Below are 17,719 nucleotides of genomic sequence, written 5' to 3' on the forward strand. Positions count from 1 at the left end.
GGGGGTCCTCCTGCCACTATTTACAGAAGTAGTCACGGTAGTTACAACGGCGCGATAATCTCCTTCCTAATTCCACTGTGGTTCGTAGCACTGTATGTTTTTCTTTGCTGCCACTGGCACTGTTGTCTTTCTTTGGGCCCATGGCGAAGAAAATTGTCGTGGAAAAATCAAAATGTACTCGCGAGTATGGAGCACCTCCGGGAGCATTCACGATCTGACGGGAAATGAGCAGTGCATCACCTCAACTACCGCAACGTGACTATTTGGCATTGCTCGGCTTCGCTCAACTTCCCTCGGCTACCCGTTTTCAAGGTATGTTTGGCTTAGCTTGAATGTTCGAACTCCGAAAATGAGTTCAAACTCCGAGGCATTTTTTACACAGATTTTTTGGCTGAAGTCCGAATTGTACGAGTTCCGAGACGTTCAAACTCCGAGGTTCCACTGTATATATACATATCTATCTATCTATATATATATATATATATATATATAGTAAGTGGTCCATGAAGCTTTATTTTGGCTCAACTTGGGGGGAAACTGCACACAAAATAGTTTCTCTATTTTATTTACTATAATAATGATAGTTAGGGATTGGGATTGAAAACTGCCTCTTTAAAAGTTTTTTTTTTTTAAAGAAGAAAAAACATAAAATTGTTGTAACATTAATGATGAAAAGTAGCACTCCATAATATTATAATGTGGATTGTTTAATATAATAAAAAATATTTAGTCATGACATTATCAATTGAATGGCCATTGTGCTCCCCTTGGCCACATAGAGGTCCTGGAGACATCTCAACTCCCCTCTCACTCATCAATACAGCACTAATATTAATCACTCTACACAGTGGATCAAGAATATATGACAGTGAGTACTGTTATATTTTTTGTACATGTTCTGCTGCACTGCTTGTGTTCAGCCTGGTGCCTAAAAGGTTAAAACACCACAACACAGATGCTATTTGGCGTTAGCATTAAGCTAGCAGACTGAAAGGCTAGACTACATGGTTGTTTTAAATACACAAAGTATAATTCACTTTGTCTTATAGCACTCAAAGTCAATCACAGCATAAAATTGATTTGAAAAAAACTGGTGAGTTGTGTCACTTGTATTCCAAGACAATAATTATAATTTGATTCCTAGGATCTGAATAATTTGTTTGCTTGCCTGACAATGCTGCGTATCGATTCCTCTTACGCAAATGAATGACGTCATGCGCCAGAAATGCATTTTGGTTCTGATTCTGAACTTTCTCGACATGGTGTCAAGGCAGAAGCAATCTAAAATTTGGCTATATGAAAAGATAATTTCATCTAAGTGTGGGAATACTTCCAAGAGAACATCTTCTGTATTATCAGATGATTCAGATCATATAATATATAAAATCAAACATAATATATCAATTGTATTATTTTATTTGATCACCCAATGACAATTGATAAGAGAATCAACCAGGAATCGGCTCGACAAGAAATATCAATAATGGAATTGGAATAACATGATTTGTTTGTCACATGCTGTACTAAATGTGCAATCAGATGTTACAATAATAAGAAATCATGCCTGTCATTTTTTGGCCACTGCAAACTACAACCACAACAATACATCAAGTGTTAAATTAAACTACATAATCATCAAACCTGAGCAATGTGAGCATTATTATCTTGGTGAAGCAAAATTTGTGATGCATCTCTTGTATCATGGGAAGACTTGTGGCAGCTGCTGCAGGAACTAATCACCGTGGATACCAAAATCACCAATAAGTCCCTTTGGGACCGCCCATTAAAAGGCAGCATGCTGGTTGGGAGGAAGCATGTCTCCACCTAACAGACCATTCATCACAAATGCTCATTGTGATTACCCACCCTCCCCCATCCCAAGCAATATCTGTTTATAAACAAAATATCCCAGAAACAGAGAAAAGGCATGTGCAATTGTGCATGCATTGAACCCTACGAAGTACACCTGCAAACTGCATTATTTATGAATTATGAACAATGAATGCACCTAGTAATGGCCATGTATAGCCTTCTGATTTGTGTCGCTGCTTCTTTGGGGATCCTTGTTTCGTTAGTGATTCCCAACCTGATTACTATGGGACCTCAAGTGGTATGAAGAATCAACAAAGAACAGTTCAGTTGTATTTAACTTTTTTTGCTCAGTGCATTTGTACTGCATTTCATTTTTAAGAATTGCTTGTTTTAAAACATTTATTTAGGTATTTTATCAAATTAAACTTATATATGCAATATATTTTTAAATGAAAATTGAAGCACAAAGTTAATATTCAAACTGGGCATAATATAACATTAAATATACTTCACAGGCTTTGTTTTTGATTAACATTTAGTCCTACAATGTGAACATGAATAAATAAATAAATAAAGTGCATATAATATAACATTAAATATACTTCACAGGCTTTGTTTTTGATTAACATTTAGTCTTACTTTGCAAACATAAATAAATAAATAAATAAATAAATAAATAAATTCACAACCACTGCACCAGGTACATAATTAACATGTGTATTCGCTTTTTGTGACTTTTTTGGGTGGTGTGCTGTGAGATTTTTCTCATGTAAATTATATGCATTGGGTCAATAAAGGTCGGAAAGCATTGAATGAAAGTAAACTCCCTTAGATGCTTTAGTAATTTCTAAATTACTGTCACAATATCACTAAAATTATAAACGTGCTCACTGCTTGCTTCTTTTCTTATGCTCGGGATTCGTTCGAAATACTTGGAAATTAAAATCAAAATGTTGAATAAAGTTGCATTACCTTTGATTTTCCAAAAGGTGGGGCTAGCTCGCTGCTGTGGCTGGGAAAAGGCAACATGACTGCGCATGCGCACTACAGTTGATTTGTTGACTCGCATCACGTGAACCCCCCACACTGCGCACGCGCGTCGCCTCTCCGAGCCGCCATTGGCGGAACGTATCTTATTGTCCACTCCTGCCTGGTTCCGTCTAAACAAAGACCTGCCCCCTTTTTTTTTTTCCTCCATGAGGATTTCTCCGTCGCCCGTCGTTACTTTTACGTGTAATCACGATTACTAAATCGGATTACGACTCCTATATTGTGTTTTAAGTGGTTTTGGCGCTCACACGCGGCTTCCCAAATGGACCTGGAGTTCAATGCAAGCTGTGGCGAGACCAAATCGGCCATACATTCTTGGCGTTATCGCCACCATTTCTCGTACAAGGCAGATCAAGGAAAAAATGTCATCGTGCAATGTAATCTGTGTCTGCCGAGGGTAAACCTGCTGTCCACGTCCAAGACGTCCACGTCAAACCTAAAGAAGCACTTGGACGTAAGTTGCGCGTCCGTCATGAAGTTTTAAAACGTTGCTTTCACTCGTCGCCAGGTTAATGTTTGAAAATAAACACTGTCCATTTAATCATCACGACTGTGGTTGCATGCTAACTATCAGTGGTGGGCGGTCAGGATCAACAAGGTCTGCTCGACTGGCCTCATCAGTACCGGAAGCGCTCGCCTACATTTACAATCTCTTTTGAAATATGTATTCCAATGCATTCTTTTATTTTGTTCCATTTTCTTTCGTTGTTTTTTCTCTTGGCTGACTGCTTCCAGTACTTGAGTGTTGATGTTAGATGTTCTCATCCGACTAGATTTCAGTCTAAATAAGTGTTGACTTGTCAATGGAATCTTCCCATAGCCTTCACAATCAGCAGCATTGCTGGCCACATAACTTTCAATTCTATTAGCAATGGGATTGTTTCTTTCACCAATCCGATTTCTAATTCGTCCTCACTAGCCAGTGAAGTTGCATTTTTCCAACATCTTATTGGTTGCTCACAGTAAAACTTGTTACAGCCCATTCGCGCTGTGCAATGTGGACAAAACTTAACATTCCCATGAAGGTTATTTTCCCTTAACATTGCATGAAATGTATGTTTTATATTTTCTGTATTTGTTTATAAAATACTTTTATATAGAAAAGACAATTAAATTAATAATAATCATCAGATTTATATAGCACTTTTCATGCTTAAATAAATATCCCCACTCCCCATTATATAGATCATGGTGATTTAAAATAATACTTAATGAAATTCATAATTATATATATTGTCTACCAGTGGATGAAGTAGAGAAGCGTGTAGTCTTGGGGGCGATCTAATTTGCACAGTGGGAGTAAAAAGAGCACAGATGATTGATCCATTTAAAGGGGAAGTCAACCTTTTTTTCCTTTTATTTTTTGACAATAATATTTTCTATGCCACCCCAATGGTCTAAATATGGTATTCTGGTTAATATTGCCTTAGTGGAATATGAGTTAAGCAGCAAAATCCAGCTGTTTTTATCCATCTCAGGGGGCGGCCATTTTGCCACTTGCTGTCGACTGAAGATGTTCGCAGTTGCTCAGGTCTCAGGTAACAACCAATTATAGCGTAGCTTCAGAAAACAGATGAGCTGGGATTGGTCGTCCTGAGCAACATTGATGTCATCTTCTGTTGACAGCAAGTGACAAAATGGCCGCCCCCTGAGATGGATAAAAATGCCTGGATTTTGGTTCATAACTCTTATTCCACAAATGTAATATTAATCAGAATGTCATGTTTGGACTAGTGAGGTCACATATAACATATTATTGTCAATAAATGTTTAAGGTTGACTTTCCACTTTAAGCGGATAAAACTTAGAATTTTGAATATTAGTTATTAATATTACTATGAAAAAACCCCCAACAATATGCAGATTTAATTACATTTATTTATAAAAATTGTACTGGTGGCCTGGTTAGGTGACCTGACACAGTCACATGGTGACCCCCAGGCCACAGTTAATATTAGACCGTCCACTATTTGCGGTGGATTGGTATAAAACGCTGCCACAAATAGCCAAAATCCACAATTAATTGGCACCCCTCTAAAAAGGTTTATAATTGCCTATAGATGCCATAAGATGGTGACAAAGCGCTACTTGAAGCTCCTCAACTCAATACAACATAGTTCTTTGGCAACAAAATGTCATAAAAAGGTAGCTAAGTTCCCCCCCCCCCCCCCCCCCCCAAAATTGTCACGGCAGAAATGCAAATATGTGGGGGTTCACTGTATTATTTTATTTTTTTTGTTTAGTATTAATGGTTTCTATAGGGTGGATTCGGTTTGGTAAATTCATACAAAGGTGTAGGTAGCAAATGTCCAATCCCGCCTAGTGGTGGTGTCATGTCAACATCGAGTTGAAGGAACATACCCAAAGCTTTAAACTATGATGTCTTTCAGAGAGCACATGTAGGATGTGACGCCAGGCCCGATCCAAAGCGAGGGAGGAAGAAGGAGGACTACAACGGCGAGGAAAGTAGCCACGGTCAACTGAAAAAGATCAAAGCGGAGATCCTCTCCAAATGTGTGACGCAAGAGAAGATCGACGACCTCATCTTCAACTACATCGTGGAGGACTGCCAGCCTTTTCATGTGCTGGAGCAGCCCGGCTTCAAGAAGCTGATCGTGGGCCTGACCGAGGGTCTCCACCCCATGGACAGTGGGACCTTGTTCTCCAAGGTGATCGTCAGCTTCACCGGGATGCGCGAGGAGCTGATCGCCAAGCTCGCCGGCGTCCAGTACGTGTGCACCACGGCCGACTTGTGGACCCTCGGCAGCGGCAGCTTCTTCGGCATGACGTGCCACTGGATCGACAGCGGCTCGCTGGAGCGCAAGTCGGCGGCTCTGGGCTTCGCCAGGATGCAGGGCCGGCTCACGTACGACTCGGTGGCCGCCAGGATACACGACATCCACGTGGCGTACGGCATCGAAAGTAAAGTTCAGACCACCGTCACTGACAACGCCAGCCCCTTTGTCAACGTCTTCAAAGAGTTTGCGCTGGACGGCACGGATTGCGGCGACGACGTCGGCGTTTTTGAAAACGTCTGCGCCGTGCTGGAGGGCGAGCCGGAGCAGGACATGCTCCTGTTCCTGCCCACCATCCAACGTTGCGCCTCGCACACCTTAGAGCAGATAGTCACGGAGGACTTTTGGCGCGCCGTGTCGCAGGGACCCATGTGCCAGCTGTATTACAGCACAATGTCCAAGGTCTACTCCATTTGGACCAAATGCCACCACCTTCAGGTCGGCATGGAAGCGGCGGAGGAGATCAAGAAGATGGCCTTGTTCGTCCCGGCCGTCATCCGCTGGAACGTGGAGTACTGCGCCCTGCAGAAGATCGTCTCCCTCACAGAACGGGAGCTGACGGAGCTGTCGGCCCGCCTGGACGTTGGCCGCCTGCAGCCCGAGGAGATGGACTTCCTCAAGGAATACGTCACCGTGTTCCACCCGCTGGCGTTCGCGCTGGAGCTTTTCCAAGCCGAACAGAAATGCTACCTGGGCCTGGTCATCCCGACCGTCCTCAGTCTGAAAAACAAGCTGAACGAGCACAAGGATTCCGCCAAGTACTTTGGCGACGTCATCGTGGCCATGGTGAGCGCCATCGAAGTGCGCTTCCGCGAGTTGTTCACCAGCGACGAGGCCAAGTTCGCCACGGCCACCACTCCCCAGTTCCGCCTGTGGTGGCTGGCCGCCTCCGAGCGGGAGGAGATGTGCTCCCTGCTGGCCACCGAGGCCTCACAGGTAGTAGGTGTTAATGTCGTTAACGAATACTAAACAAAAACAATTTTGTCAACACACATTTTTAAATTTGGACTAGACTAGATTGTACTAAAACCCTCATTAACTCATTTGCTCCCAACAACGTATAAATATATTCTATTTTAAATATGACCATGCTCCAAAAGACGTATTTATATGTTTTTTATTATGTTTTTTTTTATACTAGAGCATACAGAAGGCTTTGATGCAGCCTCTGAACTGAAGAGAATGCATGAAGCAATGGTAATTATTACAAAAACGGCCAGCAGGTGGAAGCGGAGTATACGAGATCAACCAGAGCTATGTTTCCTCAATGTTTTAAAGAGATTTGTGAATAATGACGAAAACTTATAGAAACAGATGGAAAATATACTTTTCCTGATGAAAGAAGACTCTAATGTTTCTTTTTGTAGGTTCCATGCTTTTTTAGCAACGGAACACAATATTCTGTGGGCCTTGCAAAATCAGTCAAAATCCACTAAAACAGCCAGGAGCAAAGGGGGCTGCTTCAGTGAAATGGCTGCGAGTGAATGAGTTATATATATATATATATTTTTACAATATTGTGAGTTTTTACACATTATCGTGGGCTTTTTTATATCTCCAACATTCCCACAATATTGTGATGAGGTTCATATTGTGATAGTTATCGTATCGTGATGTTTGGATATCGTTACACCCTTTCAAATCTGCAGCTAGCGAGTGCAACATGCACAAACACATGGGACAGACCGGAAGTGGATTTACGGTGAAAGGTTACCAAAAAAAGAAGTCACTTATAACTTTAATGTAACATTAATCCAACGGCTATAACGTTCCAACAATAATGTTAATCCGACTGATTATCCGACTAGCTCATAGCATGGAGTCATTGTAGCCACTTATAATTGTGTGTCAAGTCATCAAAAAGTTTATGTGAAATCGTTTTAGATCTGAAATGTTCAACATTATCTGCTGACAAATCTGAAAAAATGACTAGACTAAAATGTTGACGTTTTTTATTGACAAATAAAATTCCGTTTTCTTTCACTAAAATAAAGACAAAAATGCTAGATTTATTGTCGACTAAATAAAAACGGGACAAGGTTGACTATGTTAAAAACTAACACGCGTGATTGAAACTGGACAAAAAAAAAAAGGCTGATCAAATAAACACTACTCCCAGGTGGACCCCTGCGACTTGATCGAGATCACCACCAGCCAAAACATCACCATCAAATCCGAAGACGACTTCTTCAGCTACGGCTCGGCCAAGCTCACGGCTGGCATCCAGGAGCGCGGTGTCACCGAGGAGATCCGCAAGTACGTGGAAGGAACCGGCAAGAGCCTGGAGTGCTTGCAGGACTTCCCCAGGGTGAAGCAGCTGTTCCTCAAGTACAACACGACCTTGCCGTCCACCGCGCCCATCCAGAGGCTCTTCAGCCAGAAAGGCAACCTGGCCACCTCGCAAAGAAACTTTCTGACCGACGACTACTTTGAACGCATTCAGCTGCTGAGATACAACATCAACGTGTGCTCTGTGCTCAACAGCTGAACGCGTTTGCATTGATGGTGTTCAAAAACAATCCTCATCACAACATACCGTACTTCCTCATGTAGTGGCTCTTTAGTTGGGCGGGAGGTCGCAATGGCATTGGTGGAATATTGAAAGTAGGGCAGCGACTAACGATTATTCATATCAATAATCACTATAATGATTTAATTTGGTAACATTTAGGGAAATGGGCAAAAATGTTGATCATTGTTTTCCAGAGTAAAATATGTTTGCCAGTGTCTTATTTTTATTCAACACAAAGATAATCAGTCTGCTTTCATGGAGGACTAAATAAATCTAATATTAACTGTTGAGAGGCTGGAATTGGAGGATTTGGATCATTTTAAGTTAAAGGGGGGAGGTTAACCCCCCCTCAAAAAAAATATTGACAGTAATATGTTCTATGCAGCCCCACTTGTCTAATTACAGTATTTTGGCTAATATTGTGTTAGTGGAATATGAGTTCAGCAGCAAAATCCAGCAGTTTTTATCAATATTAGATGGCGGCCATTGTCCAGCGATTGGTTAGCAACCCTGCCTACTGCCTGAAGCCAGCTGGGATAGGCTCCAGCACCCTCCGCGACCCTTGTGAGGAATAAGCGGTTCAGGAAATTGTTGGTTGGATGGCAGCCATTTTGCCACTTGCTGTCAAGTGAAAATGACATCACAGTTTTTCAGGTCTCAGGTACAACCAATCACAGCATCGCTTCAGAAAACAGGTGAGCTGTTATTGGTCGTTACCTGAGCTGAGCAACTATGATATCATCTTAAGTTGACAGCAAGTGGCAAAATGGCAGCCCCCGGAGATGGATAAAACAGCTGGATTTTGCTGCGTATCTCATATTCCACAAATAGTGAGGTCACATACAACATATTGTCAAGAAATGTTTAAAATGATTCCCGACTGTCATGACAAGTTTGCTCTATATTATTTATTTGGTTGTTACTAACATAACTATGAGATTCATTTTTCAAAAATCATTTCCAGTTTAATACATTTTGTAGAAACTTTATTTGGACGTACGCCGCCATTGTTATTTACGTCGCAAAGCATTCAGTGCATAGTGACGTAAAATGGCGGTGTGTGTAAAATGCCTACAAAGAAAGCAAAAAGAAACAAGATGCGATCGGGAGCGTCACCGTCCCTCGCGCTGTGCTCTCGTTATTCACCAGACGCATTCAAGAGTTTTGATCGTCCCTTTAGGAACGCTACGGAGGCTTACCTTGCTTTCTTCAATTTCACATTGCTCGGCAGAGAGCCAGCCGCCATTCTACGTTACTACGCACTGGATGCGTTGCGGCGTCCAAATCAAGTTTCTACAAAACGCATTAAACTGGAAATAGTGTTTGAAAACTGAATATCATAGTTATGTTACTAACATAGACGAGAGCAAACTTGTCATGCCAGTCGGGGTTCCTTTTAAGGTTGCCTTCCCCTTTAAACAAGGTCTCTTAACAATTGATTATCAAAATAGATTGAACGCAATGTCATTCAAATCAGTTGGTAAACAACATCTTTCATTAAATATTTTTTGTATTATTATTTTTAGGGAAACGCTATCTGGCACGTGAAACTGCAATTTAAAACAAAAAAAAGGGAAATGCGGCGAAACGGCAAGTCATGTAGCTCCTCTGACAAAGCACACAACATGATGGAGTGATCATGTCAAGCGTTGTCGTTGTCCTCTCCACATCACTCCATAGCGAACACACGGCACCATTCCACAATAGCGTCAACAAAAAGTGAGCACTATCTGAGGAAATACGGTCTTCCTGATCAATGTAAAATGTGATTCAAGCCTTTTCTAATCAAACATGTATATATAAATATTCAATTGACAATCAAGCCAATGATGAAAACACAGTGAGATTAGGATTTCACAAGTAGCCACTCCCTTTTTTCCCCCCCTTCCTATGGCTGTTGAATGAGAATATCGTGTATGTTTTATAAAATACAGGGATCAGACAAAAGATCATTTAATGTCCTCTCTTTGCCCTTTGGACAACAAAAATGTTGCATTAGCATGCGCTGCCTACATCAGCAGATAGTAAGTCACATTTTTAATGCTGTGTGTCTTTGTGAGAAAACAAACAGCAGAATTCCCGTACGCTTTGCTCCCAAGTGTGCTGCCTGGCCTTTGTGTTCGACGCCTGTCAAGAGCATTCATCTCGTCACGTAGTGGCCTCGAGAGCAACAACCAAGATTGTATTTCACAATGTGACATATCTGAAAGCCTAATCCCAAGAGTAGGAAATCTCTTCCTGTTTCATCGCATACATTATATACTCGCACATTAGCACAGCTGGTTTGCCAAAGATGATAATGCAAAATTTGGATGACATACATTTTATGCTTCATTGTATCGTAGTACCTACCACGCCATCTTATTGTCAAAGCCTATTGGCTCTTCAGTAGAGTATTGTTGGTTTCGATAATTGTGGTATTAAAAGGATCATTCCCACTTGAGATTCAGGTAGCAAAATGTACAGGCCGCCATTCTGATGACATCGTACCATTGGACACCTTCAGTATCAATATTTTATTCAAAATATAAATGAAAAATAAAATTGTAACTAGTAAAACAAATACATAAATGTAAAGGATCGACACTAGCTCATTGGTATCAATACAATATTTACTTTAGTATCGATACTTGGATCGATCTGCACAACCCTACCAAACACTGGCGCCGATAATCAGTGTGTCGCTACCTTTGAGAACAACTAGTAATACCACGTGACCACACAACCTTTTTTTTTTCCCAAGTGGCATTTATTTTGTAGGCACAAAGTGGGTAAAAGGTGTTTGCACATCCTTGTCCTCACAGTCCTCTCGTGCTTCCTCCCTTTTCGAATCTGTTATACAAAAGCAGCATGGCAGAAAGAGACCAACGTGTGCCTCACTGTCAGGAGAGTGATTTTATTCAAGAGGTAAGCATGAGAAGGTGTTCCTGACATGGCTGGCCCATTTTCTCTCACTTTGTCCTCCTCGCCAGAGGCCGGGGTCACTGTAGGAGTACCTTGGCGGGGCCGAAGTGGCCCAGGTTTTCGCAGGACTCCAGCCAACGCTGGACGTTGGCGGGCAACGAGGAGGCGGGGCCGGCGAGCAGCAAGCAGCAGTAGCACGCCACGTCGGCCAGGGAGACGTCGCGCCCGGCCAGCCAGGGTCCGCGACCCAGGGCCGAGTTGAGAGCGCGCAGGACGGCGGCGCGCTCTTTGGCGCCGCCTTCGGCCAGCTGGAGGAAGGCCGTGTCCACCCAGCTGTCCACCAGGGTGGCCGACGCGGCATCGGACGGGTACGGCGCAAGCAGCTTGAAGAGGAAGCGAGCCACGTTAGCCTCGCCTTCAATGGGGCACATGTTCTGAACGCTGAACTTCATCTGCAGTTTGGGGACTGCGGAGGGAAATAGGACATCTGGCGGTTACACACTTTGCCTCAACTGAGTTTACACGTTTGACCTCTCCAGGGGCGCCTTACCGTCTTTCCATATGAGGGTGAAGCCTAGCTGGAAGAGATGTCGGGCGTAGCTGTCGGGATGGCGCGGGCCGAGGCAGGAGAGGAGCTGAGGTGGCACGCCGCTGACCGACGAGTGGACGTGGACGGTGGAGAGCACCCGATAGCGCTGGCACAGCAGGTTGTGGAGAACCAGGAGGGTGAGCGGGGGCTGCGCCGGGTTGGCGTTGATGACGATGTCACGGAGAGCGCCGAGGTCCTTGAGGGAGGAGGTGACTTCAATTTAATACACGTTTAACAAGATATCTCATTTCAAACGTCCTACCTTTCCCAGTAGCGTGTCTAGGTCGGCCGCGCCCCGGAAGGCGGCAGAGCTGGAGCTTTGGGACGAGAGGCTGCCGCTGACTGTCAGGTCCATGTCTGCGTCTGCGTCTGGCGTGGTCACCGTCTTGGCCAGGCCCTCCACGGCCGCCTTCAGCTCGTAGAGTTTGCGCATGATCTCGTCCTGACGGGCCTCCAGGGCTCTGACAGCCGGGTCCACCTCGCCATTCTGCATACAGGAAATAATAATTCCCGCAACTTAAATTTGAGAGAGGCGAGATACACCCTGGACTGGTCGCCATCCAATCAAAGAGCGCATATCGTCAAACAAATCACACGCACATTTAAGAAGCATGTTTTTGGAAGGTGAGAGGCAGCAGGAGCACACTGAGAAAAACCAAAGCAAGCGCAAAGAGAACATGCAAACCCCACACACAAACGCTGAGATTCAAACCCCCGAATCTCAGAACTGTGACCGACCACTAACTATCCACTCACTCACCGTGCCGCTGACCAACACAAAATACAAATCAAAATTATATGGTACTTTTCTCAACGCTCAAACGCCAATGACTCCAGCTCTAACTCTACTCCTTAAAGGCAAACATCCAACATGTCACTACTACAGTAGTAGCACTTTATGAAACCAGTTTATTTCTTTACATTCTCTATTAGTAGAACTGCTCGATTACGGAAAGACTAGTAATCACAATTATTTTGGCAATAATCGAAATATATAAACACTATAATTATGTAAGTTACTTTTGGATCAAACAGAATTTATAATAATATATATTTATTTATGTTGGAAAAAAACTTGAAGTTGGGGTGCAGCATGTGCACTGTGCAGTCGGACGATCGTTGATTTTTTGGGGGGTACAAAACAAGAAAATGTTAAAAACTGATTATTTTTTTTTAATATATAAATATTAAGACAAATAAAATTATTTTAAACACTAGAATTATGTAAGTTCCTTTTGAATGAAAACAAATATTATTAAATTAGTTATTATAAAATGTAATAATGGTGCAAATGTATAAATGTACACAAAAAAATTGTCTTTTTTTACGATTATGCTGATTTTGTAATTGTGGAGTGAATAATTGTAATTGAATTTCGATAAATTGCAAGGCCCTATCCATTATTACATTTTCATTCAATAAAAAAAAAATCTTAATCAAACCAATGTTTTGGGGCTGTCTGGAAAGGATTCATGGGATTTCAATTCATTTCAAAGCAGAAATTAGACGTTAAATTGGTCACAAAATGAATTGAACTTTAAAATTAAGTGTTTAAAGTCGAGACTCGAGACGTTAGTGTTTTTTGTTTAAGCAAGGCGGCTGCAAAAGAACCTTCAACGAGATGCTTGCTTCTAATTAATATTACGTGCTGATGAGAACCATTTTGAAGACGGCGGTGAAAGTAAACGTGACTTGCATCAGCAGCCCGAAAGCTATCTCCACACCGCAAGTAACTGGCAGGGCTGGCTCTAAATTTACTACGTAGGTAAAACATACGTGACGGCGTATATGAAAGCAAAGCGGAAGTAAAAATAATCTCGTTGATAATAAATGACTTGTCGTTTACCTGAAGCGCGTGCTCGAAGTTGCAGCTGTTCCCCGGACGCGCGTGGATATTTGCTAGCTTGTACATGCAGGTGGGCAAATCAACCTTGATGTCACCCCCGCACATCGGCTTTACCTGGTACATGCTGGAGGGCACAAGTGTTTCACACGGCAAAAACAAACAAACAGACGGAAAAATAAGCAATCGGGGACGTAGGTCTGAAATGGAAGAAGCGTGAGGTTGACAGCCAGCAGGAAACAGCCTGAGCCCACACACCGGAAGAGACCGAAAAGAACAACTGACGTCACATCCCGTTATATTTATTTTTGTTACTTTATTATTTTTTATTAAATAGTTCGAATATAGTACGCGTTTAAATATATATTTTTCCATTAATTTTATTTTACACTGCGATAATTCGAAAATGATTGTACCATATTACAAATTGGATTTGGTAATGTATTCTATACACGACAGAGGGCGCTCGAACGTCACTTCACTTTTGTTTGAAGTCACAAGTCAAAAGAGGACGTCTGACTAAGAGAGCAAGTACTCACACTATGGATGGATGGATGGAAGGATGGATGGAGGGAGGGAGGGACGGACGGACAGACAGATGCATAGATAGATAGATAGATAGATAGATAGATAGATAGATAGATAGATAGATAGATAGATAGATAGATAGATAGATAGATGGATGGATGGATGGATGGATAGATAGATAGATAGATAGATAGATAGATAGATAGATGGATGGCTAGATAGATCCACTACTGGCTGTGAAGGCACTGGGCAGATTAGATTGACATGGCAGCACATGATGGATGAAATCTGATTGGGCAACAACAACAAAAATCCATCCTCCACATTAATGTCCTGAAAGGAGTGCAGCTAAGAGAAATGCTACCAACTGAAGACAATAAATTATTGGGAATAAATTAATACAGTTTCATGGAACAAATATACGTCAATTTTTAAATGTAGGTCAGGTGCTTCTGATAGTGGTTAGGTTAGACCAGCAGTTCTCATCTTGCTAGCCTTGACCACTGAGTGATGTCTTGTAGATCAACAAAGCAGTTTTACAATAAGTCTGTGCGAGGCTAACGTTTCAATCACGAGTGGTCTTTTGACCTGATCAGACACGGCAACACAATCCTGCACCAGGAAGCAATTCAAGAGGCCTCCACTTGGCCTAGTCGTCTACATTGACATGGCCCCTTGTGGTGGCCTCCCGTCACTGCTTTACACCTGAGCTACATCCACTCTCTGGCACATAATGCTCGCACGTGAAACTTGAGGACTGCTGAAACCTGACAGTGACGAGCAGGAGCTTTAAATGATGCAGGAACAAGGAATACAGACTTTGTGAAGGCCCGCCGGGTCACAAAGGTGGACGATTGAGGCGACGTGGGCCTTGTTAAAAGCTTGCGTACGTAAGACACTGATGAAGTGTGTCATGTTGATTCTGGGTAACGAGCCTGTTGGTTTGCTATCTCAAAGACACGTGCGAACAATTAATGATGAATAAAGCAAGTTACACTGGTGCATATGCTGCCGGTGGCTAGCTTGCGTGGTCGGTCTAGTAAGGAAGCCTTAAGCTTGTCAAACAGTTTTAACAGTTGTCAATATCCCTCGCTCAATATTTAGTGCAATGATATTGAAACCATGAAAATCAATATTGAAATAATTAAGGGCACATTGTCTCTTTATTTTAGACTTTTATTGAGAAAATGGAGAATTTTAAATTGTTCTTATGACATCCTGATTGTGTTTGATTTTGAATTAATTCATATTTTGAAGTGGAAATGCTTTGAACCATTTAAGGCATGCATATGGAAAGAGGAGGAAAAGTTTGAAATGCAAACATGAAACTAACTCGAAATTTGGCTGTGAGTGTAATTTTTGGAAATATGGGAGTTATTGTAATGTATAAAATAGTTCCCGTGTGGTTCTGAATGGGAAAGATTGACTACGTCTTTTTCTTCTTCTTCGGTAGATATCTCATTCACTTTATTTGTATATGTGTGGGGAAATATAGAATTGTGGGAAAAGCGGCAAATTTTGGAATGAGGAAAGTTCTTAACATTTTCTGAATGATGCAAATATTGAATGCCAAAAAGTTAATCATGCTCATTTTTGATGGACACAATCAGAAAGGTATCCATTTAATAATGCATTCTTTATTGTGTTTTTAATGCCTTAAAGACTCTGTGTACTTGTGTCCTAAATGTGTATTTTGTAAAACAGTGCCCCCTCACTACTTTGTAGTTCGGTTATTCGCAAATTTTCATTTGTGACCTTTTGCGACATTTGTAACATGGTTTCTGGTTAAGGTAAGCCTTTTAAGGTGAAAATGAAAAACTTGAATTTGACGAGTTTCACTTTTTGAATTTAACTGAAGAAACAAATGATATTTTCTATGATATTCATATTCATAGTGATGTAGCAGTGTATACAACTCTACTTAGGAGGGGCAAAATGGTAGGAATTCAAAATAGGAGGAATACTACAAAGAAAAAAGTATATGATGTCATCAACCAACATGCATTTTATAAATACCAATCAAAATTCAGTGTTAAAAGTAAAAAAAGAAAACAATCCCCCAAAAGGCCCATTTACAAGCTACATAATCCGTCTGTCCTTCTACTGTGTTGTAAATATGTCATATATGCACATGACTGTCATTCATTCAATAGATGGTCAGGAGTTGTCGTATCGGCAGGCCGGGCTGTGGTCTCGTACATAATGAATGGCCTTCCTGTGCGGGGCCCACAAAGACATTCAGTCACACAGCCGCTTCAATCTTTCACGACGTATAGGATGGCAACCACCGTCATTGCAAAGCCTGGAAAGGATTCAATATACAGTACTCACAAAAAGTTGGGCTGTTGGGTGAAATTTCCACATGAAACTAAAATGTACTATATGACCTTTCCAGGTGAGCTTAAAGGGAGAGTCTGATGTAATTGTGTCATTTTGTCGTGTGTGGATCATGCAGCTGTCGACTCGAATTAGAAAGCACTATTTGACTTTATTAAGAATGTAAAATATACGGTATATTTGCAAAATAATAGCCATTCAAAATATTCACCTGGTTAATGAGCATACAGTGTCGGCACATCAGGCTGTAGCTGTTTCCTTGATTTCCACACACGTTTGTAAACTGTCATCTGTGAGGCCTGAGTCATGTTTGTTTTTAATCTAGTTCATGTAGCGAGTAGCATGACATGTTTTCTCCAGAATTATTTTCTTTTCTTGAATTTATCCATGGTTCGAATAGCTCAGTAAATCTCGGCGCAAGGTGCACATCGACGAGGAAGGAAATTGTTTACATTTAAATGAAATGCTTTTTCTTGAGCCGCAGTTGGCAGACCCCTGGTTTATATGTCCTCAGAAGATTGCATCAGAGAGACTGGAAGAGTCACAGAAAGGCATCCTTGTAAATGTAACACAATGTGAATTTTGCCGTTTGTGGTCGAAGAGCAAGTTGTGTGCGGGGATCCCTTCCCTCTTTGTTTGATAACACTTGAAGATGGGACGCACATTAAACTTTTAAACGGCCTTAATAAGTAAGATGAGCTTGGCCCACCTTTCTTGATATGACTTTTTTCTTTTCTTTTTGGAGACAATGTGATGAGCGCATCAATAATTGATGACCTAAGCAGATAAGCAGGCCATCCCGCATGCGGCCTATTCAGACCAGCTCACTCTTACACACAAAGAATATTTAAGGTGAGGCGTGTAGATAAAAAGTGGATCACAGCAAGTGACACACTGGAGCATTAAAAATTGGATGAGCAATTGTGGCCAGTCGTCAAACGTAAAATAAATCTAATTTACATAAATGCATGTAATATAATTGGTACACTGGGTCTATAGTAACCCATATCAGGTCAAATAGCTAACCCAGCACTGCGTCCTAAAGGGTCAGTCAATGCTGGGTTATTTATACCCAGCGCATTGGGTTGGGGATTAGACCAATCAAATAAAATGCACACCACTTTATTTTATTTTATTTTATTTTATTTTATTTTACTAATAACATGATTCAAGACATAATTTCAAGTGTCTACTAGGCTTATCCGTAAAAAAAGAAAATAAATCATTCATTCGTTCATTCTGTGAACAGCTGATCCTTTAGAAGAAACAATACCTAAACAGCAAATCGGTCAGTGTTAAATTTCCAGTGTTGGATCAGATATGCAGATATGTGTCATCTTAACACTGTT

The 17,719-nt window shown here is 41.6% G+C and overlaps 2 protein-coding genes across 2 annotated transcripts; one reads left to right on the forward strand and one right to left on the reverse strand.

Annotated features, from left to right (window-relative positions):
- The first annotated feature begins 2,941 nt into the window (after positions 1–2,941).
- Positions 2,942–10,119, forward strand: zbedx (zinc finger BED-type containing X). Its single transcript, XM_086092171.1, has 3 exons — positions 2,942–3,316; positions 5,253–6,593; positions 7,777–10,119. The coding sequence occupies exons 1-3, from the start codon at positions 3,125–3,127 to the stop codon at positions 8,143–8,145; spliced, it is 1,902 nt and encodes a 633-aa protein (XP_085948297.1). The 5' UTR covers positions 2,942–3,124; the 3' UTR covers positions 8,146–10,119.
- Positions 10,120–10,896: 777 nt separating this feature from the next.
- Positions 10,897–13,773, reverse strand: aimp2 (aminoacyl tRNA synthetase complex interacting multifunctional protein 2). The gene is made up of 4 exons (XM_086092179.1): positions 13,509–13,773; positions 11,925–12,149; positions 11,624–11,858; positions 10,897–11,539 (listed from the first exon to the last, which is right to left on the reverse strand). Exons 1-4 carry the CDS (start codon positions 13,629–13,631, stop codon positions 11,151–11,153), a joined length of 972 nt encoding a protein of 323 aa, XP_085948305.1. The 5' UTR covers positions 13,632–13,773; the 3' UTR covers positions 10,897–11,150.
- Positions 13,774–17,719: the final 3,946 nt, after the last annotated feature.

This window comes from Leptonotus elevatus, chromosome 1 (assembly GCF_054856555.1).
Source record: "Leptonotus elevatus isolate MCC_2025b chromosome 1, RoL_Lele_1.0, whole genome shotgun sequence".
In the NCBI taxonomy this organism is placed as follows: Eukaryota; Metazoa; Chordata; class Actinopteri; order Syngnathiformes; family Syngnathidae; genus Leptonotus; species Leptonotus elevatus.

Bases quoted from the DNA above. Each gene is read 5' to 3' on its own strand.
- zbedx (XM_086092171.1), top strand. From the start codon at position 3,125: ATGGACCTGGAGTTCAATGCAAGCTGTGGCGAGACCAAATCGGCCATA. The intron at 3,317-5,252 runs GTAAGTTGCGCG...GATGTCTTTCAG, and splicing joins ACCTAAAGAAGCACTTGGAC to AGAGCACATGTAGGATGTGA. The intron at 6,594-7,776 runs GTAGTAGGTGTT...CACTACTCCCAG, and splicing joins TGGCCACCGAGGCCTCACAG to GTGGACCCCTGCGACTTGAT.
- aimp2 (XM_086092179.1), bottom strand. From the start codon at position 13,631: ATGTACCAGGTAAAGCCGATGTGCGGGGGTGACATCAAGGTTGATTTG. The intron at 11,859-11,924 runs GTAGGACGTTTG...TCCTCCCTCAAG, and splicing joins TAGACACGCTACTGGGAAAG to GACCTCGGCGCTCTCCGTGA. The intron at 11,540-11,623 runs GTAAGGCGCCCC...TTCCCTCCGCAG, and splicing joins CACCCTCATATGGAAAGACG to TCCCCAAACTGCAGATGAAG.